Source organism: Camellia sinensis, chromosome 7 (genome assembly GCF_055761805.1).
Source record: "Camellia sinensis isolate YWXY chromosome 7, ASM5576180v1, whole genome shotgun sequence".
Taxonomy (NCBI): Eukaryota; Viridiplantae; Streptophyta; class Magnoliopsida; order Ericales; family Theaceae; genus Camellia; species Camellia sinensis.
In genome coordinates this window covers 29715337-29731524 of record NC_138967.1, presented here as the reverse complement: position 1 = coordinate 29731524, position 16188 = coordinate 29715337, and the positions used below count along the sequence as shown (strand labels likewise).

Here is a 16188-nt window from a genome sequence, read left to right as displayed (position 1 = left end):
TAGCTTTGGACAAAGACCCCGTTTGGTAGAGCTGTGGGAAAGTGATTATAGCTTATAACTTAACAGCTTATAACTTATAACTGTGAACATAAGTTGATTTTGACTTATAAATTAAGCTTCTCCTCCCCCACTCAAAAAATAAGTTGATTTTTGACTTACAAAAAGTTATAAGCTGTATTGTTAAGCTGAACCAAACACATCAAAATAGCTTAAATTAAGCTAAAAGCTAAAAATAAGCCCTACCAAACAGGGCCAAAGAGATGGACCAATTTGATATTGGACTGCATTCTCACCTAAATTTGAATCTACCCCAATGGGCCCTGCTATTGCTGCCCCTGACTAACTTCCATTTAAAACAACTTGAAGATTAATGTTGGGCCCAACACATTCAGGCTCACAAATTCTTCTTACAAATCTAGGTGAGCAAACACGGCCCACCACATTTTGAATTTCGACTAGTGCCTCATTCCTTGAGCTCTCTACCAGCTCTAGACCTTCCATATTACCACCTTCATTACCTTGTATACTTCCCAGACCATACTCTATTGCATTAACCATCGGATCTGCCAACCCCTCATTAATTCCATCCACTTGCACGTACTCTTTGTCCACCGTGTCCTCTGCTGTATTTTCCACATCATCATTATCTGCCACATCCATAAAATCTTTTGCCACCTCCTCAGAACTATTATATCCATCATCCACGTCTTCCTTGTTACCATTACCATTGAACAACTTTTGTTCACAGACAACACTCAGAGAATTGGAGGCAAGAAACTCAGAATTCACCTCCCTTCTGCAATTTTTAGACAAATCAAACAGTGGATAATCTTCACAAACTCAAACTGGATACTTGCATTCATTGCACTCCAAAAATACCACTGCATTAATAGCCTCCATTATAGATGTAACAATCCTCACCCTACCATACTCAAATGTGCAAGGATTATTAATTCTTCTTCTAACTACACCACTTCACCCCAAATGCTGCCAATATCTCTAAATGTATTAGTACTCCATAAATTGATTGGTACCCTCATACAAGTAATCCAAACACATCGTTCAGTTGTAATGAATTTCCCTTTCCCCCACTCAGTTATGGAGTCACTCCACCGAGAAATCCACTCATCCATAAGTACTCTTTCCTCTTTCATTTGTTGCTTTGAGGAGAATGTTACGACAGCTAACTTGCCACCTCCACTTCTGACTCTAACTCCTTTCATTCTCTCCTTAACCTCAGCTTCAAATTCTTGAAATGATAGAACTGCTTTAAGACTGACCAACAAGCTTTCATACAACCATCCATTTCCAGCCTCTCCTGCTTGAACTACCAACTTTTCTTTCCAATAGTCAGTACTTTACTTCACAACTTTTGCATAAGATCGCCCTTCCCCTCCCCCCCCTACACTCTTTTTTCTGAACATCTGCTTGCTTCACCCTTAATGCCTTGTTATCACACCACAGGCCATCCGCCTTCTAAATCTCCTTATCAGCAGCTATCTTACAATCATACCTCACAAAACCAAAACGTGTTCCCAAACTTTTCCTTCTCTTTGACAGAATGAACACGTCCTTGACAACTCCGAACTTACAAAACAAAGAAAACAAACTCTTAGGATCCATAGAGTTTGGTAGATCGTCCACAAATAGCGTAATCAAACCTTTCGTCAATGATCGATTCCCTTGCAAGCCTACTCTTCTTTTGCGTAACACCGGGTTCCACCCTCCTCTCTTCATCTTGTTTCCTGACACTTGAATTATAACTTTTTTTTTATGCTACCCATTCTTATCCCTTCCCTACCATCATAGAAACCTCTGTTTTCCTTACCATTGTTCATAATTTGGCCAAAAGTAGAGTGTATGCATTTTGAATACATACACTCTTAATATATACATTCAAAATTGTATTTTGTAATAATGGGTCCCACGGGAAGGTTACAATTTATATTTTTTCTTAAAATGAAAATGTTTATTATGGATTTTAAAATATATTGAATGCCTTTATCTGTGTTAATTTGGTGTCAACATAGATAAAGAAACATGTGTAATAAGTTTTTTTTTTTTTTGGTTATTTATTTATTTATTTTTAACTAAAGAATAAAGAAAAGTTACTCTAAAAATGTAAAAGGCGTTATTCACAGGATCAAATTAACATACACCATAAAGAAAAAAAAATTCTAAAATTGAGGAAACTAAAATTAGAAGGACTAAATTAACATGAAAGGCAAAAGTATAGGTAAAATGGACCTGGTGTTACTTCTGTAGGTGACTCATAGTAGTAACTCTGTGAGTTTCAGTGGACATTATTATGTGCCTATTTTGATGATCTAAACAATTCATATTGCAAGGTTCATCGAATAGATTATTCATGAAGAAAATCAAAATAATCAAATATTTGTAGTTCCTTAACAAGATCACATTTTTGTGTAAAAAAGAAGTGACCAACATGATGTTGATAATGTTTTTAAAAACAATTAGAATATGATCATAAAGTTACCGATATCATTACATATTTGACAAACTTTACAATATAAACGATTCAAATCATAAAAATAGGCTCGGAATAATATCCCACCAAAACTCACAGCAAGTATTGTTGCGGCTCCAGTGAGGATAGATTTCTGGAGTGAAAGAATCGAAGCAAAAAAAATGGCTTGTGAGGTAAGAGGTTGGAAACCAGTGATTCGTAAACACGGAGGTGAAGGGAATAAACATCAAAGGTTGGATTCAGGCATCCACACGGTTTTCGTTGATAATCTACCAGAGTCAATGGACCCAAAAGGGTTGTATACTTTGTTTACCCACTTTGGAGTGGTACAAGATGTATTCATACCACATAAAAGAAGGAAGATGACGCGCTCCAGGTTTGGATTCGTGAGATATAACTGCACAATTACAGCAAGAATGGCAGTCCAGAAAGCAAATGGATTGTGGTGTGATAACAGAGCGTTGACAGTGAAAGTTGCAGAGTTTGGTCGACGTGTAGACGCACAGAAAAGGCCTTTACAGAGCTTAACTTAAAGAAAGGAGATGGGAGGTACGGGATTGGTGTCTTGGAAGCTAAAAAGTAAGGAATCCTTTGCCCAGGTTGTAAGTGGGAAAGGGTCTGTCGCCAGTGCACCTTTAATTGTAAAAGTATATGAAGCAGGGAATGGATGGCTGTACAATAGTGCAATTGTGCGATTAAAACCGATGTGTTGTGGGGCAGATTTCAAAAAAGAACTGAGGTATAGAGGCTTCGAGGATATTGAGGGTCAAGAAGGAGGGGGCAGAGACATAGTTCTATCATTTCCATCGGTGGAAAGCATGCGAGAAAAACTCAAGCAAATGGAGGTTTGGGTTAAGGAATGGTCTGAATCAATTACAGAATGGAAACAGGGGATGGCTATTGCACAAGAAAGAGATGTCTGGTTAAGCTGTTATGGGCTGCCCTTAAATGTTTGGAACAACAACACCTTTTATTCAATAGGCAGATTATGGGGGGAAGTGATTGGTTTGGCTGATGATACGTCCAATATGGAAAACTTGATCAGCGACAAGGTAAGAATAGCCACGAAGTGCATGGAATCCATCAACAAAACAATCGATTTGGACTGCAAAGGGGTACTTTATCCGGTAAAAGTTTGTGAAGATCAGATTGTTACTGCGAAGGTGGTGAATAAACACTGTATTTGTCATCATCAACATGGTAATAGTGCTAAACATAGTTCTTATGGGGATGAAGTTACCCAGATGGTGGGTGCAGAGAGTAAGAAGGAAGATGGTGATGATGACGTGGAGGCACAAGTTGACAATGAGGTGGATGATAATGGAGACATAGAAGGAAGCATTAGCATTCCAAGAAATGATGATTATAATGGCAAGGAAGGGGAGGCTAGCTGTAAGAGCTCGTCTGTGGTAGGTGAAACTATTAGCAGCATGGAGAAAGCAATTTCTGGGGGCGCATACGTGGGTAGGGAGGTAGCTCTAATGATAAGTTCTATCAATGCTCAAAATGGGGTGAATAGGCCTGTTGCTGATGATACCAGTAACCTAAGCCTCTTAAAAAGTCTAAATGGATCTGATTTAATAAGGCTTGGGCTTAACATTGAGGTTGTCTTGACTAAAGCCCATGAAATGAACTGCGTAGTAACACAAACCAACAGAGCACCTATCTTAGAACACTGGGGGCCCAATCCAACTTAGAAGATTCTATCCAACCGTGTAGTGGTGAAGAAACACTAGCCCGAAATGAAAAAGAGGTTAGCAGTGAGATATTGGGCTCTTCTGCAGATTCAATCCAGAAGAGAATAGCCAGCAAGAGGGAGCTAATACAAGAACCCTCTACTAAGTATCATAAGAAAAAAGGTAGTTTACAAAGGGGTAAATCAATGGCTGGAACTCCTCTAAATTTGAAGAAAGGTGTAGTGTTTAGGTCGGCGGTGGCAACTGTCTCACTATCCGCGGCACCTGAATCAATAGGAGACTGCTACTCACTGAGGCTGAAGCATCACTCCAAATTGGGCGTATCCTTGGTATGAACTGTGAAGGGGATGATGATGTTGTCCTTACCAAATTAATAGATTTGGAAGCTCATGACAAGGATAAAATAAGGAACAGGGGTGGGGATGCTTGTTAAGCAGTTGCTCTAGGTGTTTAGGAGCTGAAAAAATGTTATTTAATGAAGCTTTTATCTTGGAATGTAAGAGGGTTAGGAAGGCCTGAGAAAAGGAGGAAGATTAAACAAGTGTTTTGTGCAAGAAGGGTTGATATGGTCTTACTTCAAGAAACCAAGAGATCCACAATTGATGAAAAGTTTGTCAGATCAATCTGGGGCAGAGAACAAATGGATTTCATGGAAGTTGACTCGGCAGGAGCTGCTGGTGACCTCTTATGCATTTGGAACCCAGAAGTGTTTCAACTGGTTGATTGCTGCAGTAATAGGAACTTCATAATTTTATCAGGTACTCTCTACAACAGTTTTGATTGTGTAATTTTAAATATTTATGGTCCAAATGATTTGGGGGAGAGAAAGGTGGTGTGGGATAGCTTGGTTCGATTAAAGTTGGTCTACAATAAACCTTGGTGCTTGGGAGGGGACTTCAATGAGATCAAGAATATATCAGAAAGGAAGGGGTGTTCTAGGCGAGACAAATGGATGAGGGAGTTTAATGAGCTAATTGATAATCTTGAAGTGGCTGATCTACCTATGATGGGAAGAAAATTTACCTGGTGCAACTCTCAGGAAGGGGAGAAATGGAGTAAAATTGACAGGTTCTTGCTCAATCCAGAATGGTTACAAATGTTTAACTTTAAGCTTTGGGGGCTGCCTCGGATGATCTCTGATCATTGTCCTATTCTGTTGATGGAGGATGAGAGAGATTGGGGTCCAACTCCATTTCGATTTTTAAATGCTTGGACCCTACATCCGAAGTTCAGGCCCTTTGTAGAGAATACGTGGCTAGAAGCTAATGTGGTGGGATGGGCTGGTTTCAAGTGTCTCCAGAAGCTCAAAATATTAAAACTGGCTTTGAAGCAGTGGGATAAAGAAGTCTTTGGTGATGTGGAGCATAAACTTAATCAAGTTGAAGAGGAGATTCATGCACTTGATTTAAGTGTTGAAGATAGACCTTTATCTGAAGCAGAGCAAGCTAGAAGAAGAAAGGCTAAAGGCATCGCTTGGAAACTAAGTAAAATGGTGGAATGGGCATGGTTACAAAAATCTAGAATCAAGTGGTCAACACAAGGAGACAGGAACACAACATTTTTCCATATTATGGCCAGCTCTAGGAGAACCATAAATTCTTTGTGCTCAATAGTAGTTAATGGAATTGTTAAGGAGGATCCTGTGGAGGTAAGAGCTGCAGTTCAACAACATTTTATTAACCAATTTACTAAATCATGGCGTATTAGACCGAGGCTATCTGGGCCTTTCTTATCCATTGGGGGTACATAAGATGTCCAGCTCTTGGAAGCTGAGTTTTTAGAAGCTGAGATTGAAGCTGCGGTTAAAAGTTATGAAGGAAACAAAGCACCTGGTCCGGATGGGTTTAACCTTATGATGTTTAAAAAGTGTTGGAAGGTCATCAAGGCAGATGTGCTGCAATTCATGAAGGAATTTCACCAAAATGCAAAACTTGTTAAAGGCATTAATAGCTCTTTTGTTGCTTTGATCGCTAAGAATGAGAACCCCTCTAGTTTGAATGATTACCGGCCTATTAGCCTCATTGGATCTTTGTATAAAATTTTGGCTAAAGTATTATCAAACAGAATCAAAACAGTTTTGCCTCGAATTGTTAGTGTTACACAATCAGCATTCATTGGGGGCAGAAACATATTAGATGGAGTGTTGATAGCCAATGAGATTATAGATGGCTGGAAGAAGAGTAGAAAAAGTGGCATTGTCCTAAAGCTAGACTTTGAAAGGGCTTATGACTCAATCAATTGGAATTTCTTGTTTACTATGCTCTCAAATTCTGGCTTTGGGGCTAAATGGGTTAGTTGGATGAGGGAGTGTGTTTCATCAGCCAGAGTCTCTATTTTGGTAAATGGTTCACCAACCTCAAAATTTAGCCCGCAACGAGGTCTTAGACAAGGTGACCCTCTATCCCCCTTCCTCTTTAACATTGTGGCTAAGGGCCTAAATATCCTACTAGTAAGAGCAAATCAGATGGGGTTGATCAAAGGGGCAGCAATTGGATTAAGTGCATTTAGGATCACCCACCTGCAATTTACAAATGACACAATTCTATTTTGTGAAGCTGATAGGGGGGAGGTTATTAACATAAAGAGGATCTTGAGATGTTTTGAAGTGTTGTCAGGCCTAAAAATTAACTACCACAAGAGTGTGGTGTGTGGAGTTGGGTTAACAGATGAAGCATCCAAGGATTTTGCTGATAAGCTCAATTGTCTACATCAAAGGTTGCCCCTGAAGTACTTAGATCTTCCTCTAGGCGCAAGTCCAAGGTCAAAAAGGACCTGGCAGCCAGTGTTAGCTAAATGCAAACATAGACTTGCTTCTTGGAAGAGAAGATTCCTCTCTTTTGCTGGTAGGGTGACTTTGATTAAATCTGTGTTGTCTAGCTTACCCATTTATTATCTATCTTTGTTCAAAATGCCAGCAGGGGTTGCTAAGGAATTTGTGTCAATTCAATCTAATTTTCTTTGGGGAGGGGATGGCTATAGAAGGAAAATACATTTGGTCAAATGGAAGGTCATCTCAAAAAGCAAACAACAGGGGGGTTTAGGGGTAAAAAGGATTAGACTTATGAATGATTGTCTCTTGTTGAAATGGTGGTGGAGGTTTGAGGCTGAACCTAATGCTCTGTGGAAATAGGTGATCCATAACAAATACAATCAGGTGGGTGTTGGGTGGTGTCCGGAACCTGTTGATAACACTAGGAACTCATGTATCTGGGTTGGCATTTTGGGTGTTGCTCGAACCAGACTTGAGTTGGTGGAATTCTTTAAAGAAAACTCTGCTCCAGTGCTTGGGGATGGGAAAAGCACTCTGTTCTGGAGAGGTACATGGTGTAATAATGTATGCTTGATGGAAGCTTTCCGTAGGCTCTATTCCTTGTCTTTGGATAAGTTTGAATCTGTGAATGTGATGCATCTTAGAAGGAATATCGAGGTGGAGTGGAACCTTAATTTCAGAAGATCACTGTTTCAGTGGGAGGTGGAGGATTTGAATAGATTGAAACAGCTGCTGATGAATGCTCTAGATCTTAGGGAAGATAGGGCTGATTCTTTGCATTGGAATGCAGATCCATCAGGAAACTTCACTGTTTCCTCTGCTTATAAGTGGTTTGATAATTCCTTACATACAATGAGTGAGGTAACTGCCTTATATGCAACAATGTATCTTCACCTAGAGCTCAATTCTTTGGTTGGTTGGCATGGAAATGGAGGATAAAGACTTCCAGTTTTTTGCAGCGAATTAAAGTGCTCTCTGTTGAGGTTAATGTGAATTGCATTTTCTGCAATGTGGGAGTGGAAAATGTCAATCATGTGCTTCTGCATTGCCCTTTTGCTTGGAAGGTTTGGTCACATATGCTAAATTGGTGGGGGTTGCTGTGGGCTCAACCTGGTACTGTGCATTGTTTATTAGAATGGTGGGCTGGTACAAGGATGAAAAAACAAGAGAGGGTGGTCTGGAAGGCCATGCCTCTGGCTGTGCTTTGGTCCATTTGGAAACTGAGATATGATTGCATTTTTAATGGCATTCATCCAAACTTTGAGGAGCTATGTGAGGTCATCAAAGTGCGAGTTGCGATGTGGAGCAAAGCTGCTGGCTCTTCTTTCTCAGGGTTTTCAGTAACTAATATTGTGAACCACCTGCAACGGGTAAGGTTTTGCAGTAGGGGTATTGGCTGAGTAAGCCTGTTCTGCAGTAGGGTTAGTATGAACCACCTGCTATTTTTTGTTTTGTTTGGTCAGTCTCTGTTTAATCCCAAATTTTGCTGTATATTGCTCTGTTTTGGCTTTGGTTTCTCTGGAGTGTGGTTACATTGATGTCAGGTCTGCTGGTTTTGCATTGGTGTGAGGTCTGGGATCTGTATGCATAGGAATCTGTAGGAATCTGAGGGTGTTCTAAGCAAGCAGGGTTGCTGGACTGGTGGTCTGATGCTGGTGCATGGTACTGGTCTGTTGGTGAGTAAGTCTGTTCTGCAGTAGGGATAGTGTGAATCACCTGCTATTTTTTGTTTTTGTGTATATTGCTCTGTTTTGGCTTTGTTTTCTCTGGAGTGTGGTTACATGGTGTCTGGTCTGTTGGTTGTCTGTTGGAATATAAGGGTGTTCTAAGCAGGAAGGGCTGCTGGACTATTAGTGCATGTTTGGTGGTTGCTATGTTGGTGCATTAGTTCATCATCCAATTCCTTGTTCTTCTTGGTAACAGGATTGTCTTTCTACTCTAAGGCATTAGTTTTGGTTTAAGAATTCCTTGTTGGTGCATCAGTTCATTAGTTTTGGCTTGGGAGGTATTCTACCAACATAGGAATCTATAGGGGAGTTTTGTTGGTGATTTTTGGTGTTTTGGTTTTTGTGTATCTTGTGGTTGTTCTCTCTTCAACCTTGTGGTGTGCTGACAAATGATTGGGCTTTCCTCATGGTGCCAACCTAGTTGGGATCGTGCGGTTTGCTTTGATGCCTTTTGTACTTCCTCTACCTTTTTCTTGATGTAATTCCTATTTGGCAATTTTCATCAATAAAGGGTTGTTTTTGCTGTTCAAAAAACAAAAAACAAAAAAAAAAAAGTATTGTTGCGGCTCCTGATTCAAGGTGAAATATGTTTTAAACATGTTGTAATGTGAATGGCGTTACTACTGCTACCTAGTTTGATTCTAGTCACCCATTTTGTAATGACATCTCCCTAGTGATTTTGTTAGGAAAATAATAGAGCACCCTTTATTTATTGTTTCCTTATTGTTAATAATTGCGCCCTCTTCCTCCTCCTCCTCCTCCTCCTCCTCCTCCTTCTAGAGTTGTTGTTTGCCTATTGTTGGTTCATCCTCCTTCCAACACTACTTTACAAGAATATGTTAGTTGGTTATCTTCCAATTAGAATGATTTAAGTGGCCATCTGAAAAACCAACATTCTCATGTTGTTAAATTTAGATAATAATTTTTTTATTGACAAAAAAAAAATTTATCAACTCAAAGTTGAGAAGTAAAATGAGAGTACATTTGAAAAATTAACCTAACAAGCACCACACAACCAACGACTAACAAGTGATTTTAGTAATTTTTTTTACTTTTTAGTTAAAATATGAGATAAAAAAAAGAAATTAATATGTTTTGAATAACTATTTAATTTTTTACGAAAATATATACAAAAAGTAAAGTGAAAAGAAAATCTGACCTTTTTGTATAGTTTGTTAATTTTTTAGTTTCTTTTTAGTGACTTTTTAGCTTTTAGGCTAAAAAGTGATGTTCCCAAATAAGGCAAGTAAAACTTTAAAAAAATGAAAAATGTATTTTGGCCTTTTATCATTTTGGTCTCTATAATTTTAATTAACTCAATTTGAACTTTAAATTTATAATTTTGTTTCAATCTTATCCAATTTGTTACGCCTATTAACATTTTTTTTTTTTTGGAAAATGCGTTCATGATCGGCATGTTTTATGTTTTTAAAAGTAAAATTATAAATTTACTTGACTCAGTGAGTTAATCTCGACCGACTTAGTGACTATTTTTTGTCAAAAACCTTAATCAAAACTATGAATTTGACTAAATTGACACAAAATTTAAAATTAAATGTTAAAATTGAGCTAATTAAAAATATATAGACCAAAATGATACAAGAGGCCGTATACAAAAAGTTCTAGTGTAATTCATCCTAAAAAATTATTAGACATACATACTTGTGTACAAAAAAAAAAAAAAAATTCATACAAAATAATGCAACATTGATTATTATTATTATTATTATTATTATTATTATTAGGGAGACTTATTTATAAGCCTTATTTCTGACACTTTTGCTATATTAAGTCCTGTGTAATTTCTTATACAGTTTCAAGTCCTATTTAGATAGGAATGTATTCCACAAGATCCTATGAGTTATAAATAAATGGTATTAATATGCCATTATACACTATAATGGCAAAACCATATATAGGAAATTGAATGTTACTATGGAAAGTAACATTTTCACATTTAATTAAAAAAATCAAAAACTTAGTAAGTTTGCGAAACGTAACGTGACACGTTACGTTACGTTTATGTAGGTATCATGTTACGTTTATATAGGTGTCACGTTACGTTATGTTTATGTAGGTGTCACGTTACGTTACGTTTATGTGTGTCACGTTACGTTACGTTTATGTAATGTGCCATCTGATATGGTCACGTTACGTTACGTTTATGTAAGTGTCACGTTACATTACGTTTATGTGTGTCACGTTACGTTACGTTTATGTGAGTGTCACGTCACGTTACGTTTATGTAATGTCCCATCTAATATGGTCACGTTACGTTTCGTTTATGTAGGTGTCACGTTACGTTTCGCAAACTTAATTTATGGTAACATTCAATTTTTTATATATGATTTTACCATTGTTTATAATATTAACAACTAATATTGAGAGTAAATGTGTCAACAAACTTCATGTTGGAAATGGTTATAAATTCTGGGTAAAATCAAAATTTTATCCTAAGTTCGGTCTATTTTTTAGGTGCGCCCCGTGCGTCGATTTTCACGGGTCAAAGTAGTAACGCGTTCTATGCCGCGTTGTGATTCACGTGGTATATTTGGTTGCTCAAAACCATTACCGAGTGAATGGGAAATTGAAGCCAAAGTGTGCTCCATGGAAATGGAGTTTTGGTGGAAATTCCTTAAGGTTGTAAAATGGCTTATCCCACATTGATTTGGTGGGAGGTTTTGAATGGGTTTATAAGGCTTGGGTTTGGTACTTGGGGTGTGCCCCAAGGGGTACCCAAGTGTTTTAGAGGGAGAGGTTATGGGCAAAATGGGCTAGACCCATTGGACCCAAAATTTACCACACACGCGCGCCGCCGTCCGTCCGGTCGGGCGCAGGTGCGTGGTGTGAGGTTGGATTGGGCTTGTTCGGCCCAATACTAATCTTTTTGGGCCAAAAACATTTGAATTTAATTTTTTTTTTTGGTAAAATAAAATCCATAATTCAAAATTAAACTGGTTTGGTTTTACGGTACATCCAAACAGGGCCCTTCCCGAAATAAACCAGTCTGGTATTATTGCACACCCAAACAGGGCCCTCCCCGTTGTGTTATCTGTTTGAAATATAAACCAACAGATTCAAATCTGTTTGAATTCAAAACCAACAGGTTTCATACCTGTTCAATTCAAAACCAATAGCCACATTTACATTTATAAATACACTAGCCTCCTATTTGGATTCAACTCCAATTTTCGTACTCCATCCTCTGATATAAATCTCTGCAGTTTGCTACATTTATTTTTTGAAAAAAAGAGTGTAAACACTTAGTGTGTTCGTAAGGCAAACAATTTGCAGTGCTGCTATTGTTTGTAGTAGATTATTTCATCCTGGGAGATAGATGTCCAATTTCTGAAAGTACCGTGGAGAGAACGAATCTGTCTTAAGGACACAGTGTCAAACACTGGACTTGATCAGATTATAATTCGAAGAAATTAAATCAAGTAAGTTATTTAATTTATTTTCAGTGTTTTATTTTTTATTTAAATCAAATTTTAATTTTGTTTTTGTAACAAAATAAAATCTGTTTTATTTATTTATTTTTATTTTATTTCGAATTTGATTTTTGTAATCAAACAAATTCTCTCATTTTCTTTATTTCTTTATATTCTGGTTGTTGTTTAGTACACAACAGAATTTAATTAATTTAAATACAGTGAAGTTTGTCCAACAATCTTAAGACAGATTCACATTTTGTTTATGGTATCTTCATTGTATTTAATTTTCTGTGTTTTCAAAGTAATATTCTGGTTAGAAAAATAAATAGTGATTTATGCTATTTGACAGATAGTAGTAATATACTGTCTCTTTTCTTTGACAAGTACTAGTAATATACTGGTGTCATTAACAATTGCAGAATATTATTTGGTGTTACAGAAAATTATTTTGGTATTTTATTTTTCTAGTTTTAGTAACAAGGAAAATAACATTATATTATTTTCTAGTTTTAGTAACAAAGAAAATAAAATTATTTTGTGTTTTAATTTATTTTCTGGTTTTGGTAACTAGAAAATTATTTTGTGTTTTTTCTGATTTTTGTAATCAGATAGTTTTGTGGTATTTTATTTTCTAGTTTCAATAACAAGGAAAATAAAATTACAGTATTTTCTAGTTTTAGTAACAAGAAAAATAAAATGATTTTGTGTTATAATTTATTTTTTAGTTTTAGTAACTAGAAAATTAATTTGTGGTTTGTTTTTCTGATTTTTTTGTAATCAGATATTATTTCGGTATTTTATTTTACTAGTTTAAATGACAAGGAAAATAAAATTATTTTATGTTATAATTTATTTTCTGGTTTTAGTAACTAGAAAATTAATTTTGTTAATTTATCATAGTTCTTTTGACTTTATCATAGTAGATGGAAGAATTTGTTTCTGGAGTAACATATTAATTTACAAACAAATTTCATTTTTATTACAAAGAAACCTTTGTGGCAAGTTTGGTTTCTTTATTTGTTTTTTGAATCATTTTTACATTTCTATGTGTGGATCTGTAGTCGTGAATAGTTTCTGCATATGAGTCAGAATAATATATTCATAAGGACCTTTGCATGCATATTTAATTAGTTTATTTATGTACAAATCAAACTTATTAAATGAAGGTATGTTTTGTCATTTTGGAGTTTAAAATTCAAAACGAATTGAATTTTATTTATGAGTTGAGAATCTTTTTATTTCATGATACAGATTTTGGGATCATGCATATTCATTATTTTTAGTTGATGCGTTTGATATGCATGTATAATGTCAACTCAAGTTATTTCTTAACAAAAATTTCATGTGATTTGGAATGTTAAATTGATATGTTGATTAATTTGAGTTTTTCCAATCAATTTTGAATGGGTGTTTAAACACTAGAGAAATTTAAACATGAAGATGTATTTAGTTATATCGTTCCATTTAATTGAAAAGTAAATTTAAGAAATCTTTTATGTTGATTTTTAGTTTATTTTGAATTATGTGACATGAGATGTCATTAATAATTATTTTACTTGCGTAGTAGAATTTGTTAAACAATGAACCATTTTATTAATATGGGGGTGTATCTCTTGCATTAGTTGAGATAATTTAATTTTCTTCTGTCACAAATATTTTTATGACAGTGACATTTATTTGTTATTGAGTTGCAAGAATGTATACAATCAAATGGGTTTTTGAATTGTTTGATTCTTAGGCAAAATTTTTTATGAGGATATGATTTTGTCAAAACATTAATTCTGACTTGAGTAGTCATAATTATTTTGGTTTTTTCTTGAATTTGTTTTGAAATTCATTGATTTATATCAGAAGTAATAGGGGTGGTGAATATGATGCACCATTAAATGAATTTTGTGCACAACATGGCATTATTCACCAAACTACAGCCCCTTATTCTCCACAGCAAAATGGAATTGCTGAAAGGAAGAATAGAACCCTAAAAGAAATGATGAATGCCATGTTACTAAGTTCAGGCTTACCACAGAACTTGTGGGGGGAAGCAATATTGTCTACTAATTATGTTCTTAATAGAATACCGCACAAGAAAACCAAAAGCATTCCTTATGAATTGTGGAAAGGTCAACCACCTTCCTACAAATACTTAAAAGTGTGGAGGTGTTTGGCGAAAGTTGAAGTTCCTGTTCCTAAAAAGACTAAGATTGGACCAAAAACAGTAGACTGTGTGTTTATTGGTTATGCTCAGAATAGTAGTGCATATCGGTTTCTGACTTATAAATCAAAAATACCTGATATAAATATGAACACTATTATAGAGTCAAGGATTGCTGTGTTTTTTGAACATGTCTTTCCTTACAAGAAAGGACAGGAATTAAGTTCACAGAAAAGAACTTATGATTGTACACAAAGTCAAGAGACTAATGACAATCAAACACAAGAGACTAGTAATAGTCTCGACCAATAGGATTTAACTGATGATGAACCAAGACGAAGTAAGAGAGCGAGAACATCAAAATCCTTTGGTCTAGATTTTCTGACATACCTATTAGAAAATGAACCTCAAAGCTTTAAGGCAGCAATGACAGGTCCTGAAGCACCTTTGTGGAAAGAGGCTGTTAATAATGAAATTGAATCCATTATGCAAAATCATACTTGGGAATTGGTGGATCTTCCACCAGGTTCTAAACCTCTTGGATATAAATGGATATTCAAGAGAAAAATGAAAGCAGATGGTTCAATTGACAAGTATAAAGCAAGACTTGTAGTTAAAGGTTACAGACAAAATGAAGGTCTGGACTATTTTGACACATATTCCCCTATGACAAGAATAACATCCATTCGCATGCTTATTTCTATAACAGCGTTGTTTAATTTAGAAATACATCAAATGGATGTTAAGACAGCTTTCTTAAACGGTGATCTAAATGAAGAGAACTATATGGAGCAACCCGAAGGGTTTGTAGTATCAGGACAAGAAAAGAAAGTTTGTCGACTTGTAAATCCCTTTATGGATTAAAACAAGCACCTAAGCAATAGCATGAAAAATTTGATCATGCAATGCTTACTAATGGGTTTAAGATAAACGAATGTGACAAATGCGTCTATGTTAAAACACTGACCAAGGATATGTCATAGTTTGTGAAAAATCTAGAAAACCCCTAGATGTTGATTTGTGATTATGTATCAATTTTAAGCAGAATATAACAATCCCAATCAAACAATCAAACAATCAAGACAAAGAGACACAACGATTTAACGTGGAAAAAACCACAATTGGACACCTCCAACTGTGATCAAAAAACCACGGGCAACAGCCACAAGAACAATCCACTAAGAAGAATTAAAGGAATTACACAGGTATACTCTCAATTACCTAGCGAATCCACAACGCCTAATTGAACCAACCTCTATGTGCCTCTTCCAACCCCATCTTCACCACGGAATTGTCTTTCTGATGAGCCACTCTGGATTCCACCAAAGCTTCAGGCTCGAATTCTTCAGAATCCACAACTGAAGAATAACTCTCTCTTTTGTGTATAACAAACAAACCTTTGATGTACTCTCTTTAGATCATGAGTTGAATACTCAATAAAAACATCAAAGAAAACTCCCAAAGTATCCCCAGATATAAACCCTAGAAACCAAAAAGAAGATCTGGAGCAGTTCTCCTAAAATCTGACCCAACACGCGAATTTATAGAATCTGTCCCGCGATCTCCGCTCGAGCTCAACACAGCCCGCTCGAGCGGACTGACCAAAAACTGCGTGCGAACAAACTGAGATGCGCTCGAGCGTAGGAGCATCCGCTCGAGCGTAAAATCACACATTCCAGTATTTTTACAGGCGACTGCAGAGATGCTGAGAGCTTCCAATCCACGCTCGAGCGCCCGATGTCCCGCTCGAGCGGACAGGCCAAAACTGGAAAATCTGGAAAAATAAAACATGATCGAATGGCAACTTTGAATGCAATTTTGCATTTTGCTTCGGGGGCGCTGCCCCTCGACCCCCGTCATAATCAGCGAAGTGGCAATCTTGAAAGCTTTATCATCACAAACTTCTCTGAAATGCTTGAT

General features: G+C 36.4%; 1 protein-coding gene across 1 annotated transcript; it reads left to right on the top strand.

The window, feature by feature from the left end:
* The first annotated feature begins 2649 nt into the window (after positions 1-2649).
* LOC145795698 (serine/arginine-rich splicing factor SC35-like) lies at positions 2650-3021 on the top strand. Its single transcript, XM_082880566.1, has one exon. It carries the CDS (start codon positions 2650-2652, stop codon positions 3019-3021), a length of 372 nt encoding a protein of 123 aa, XP_082736692.1.
* Positions 3022-16188: the final 13167 nt, after the last annotated feature.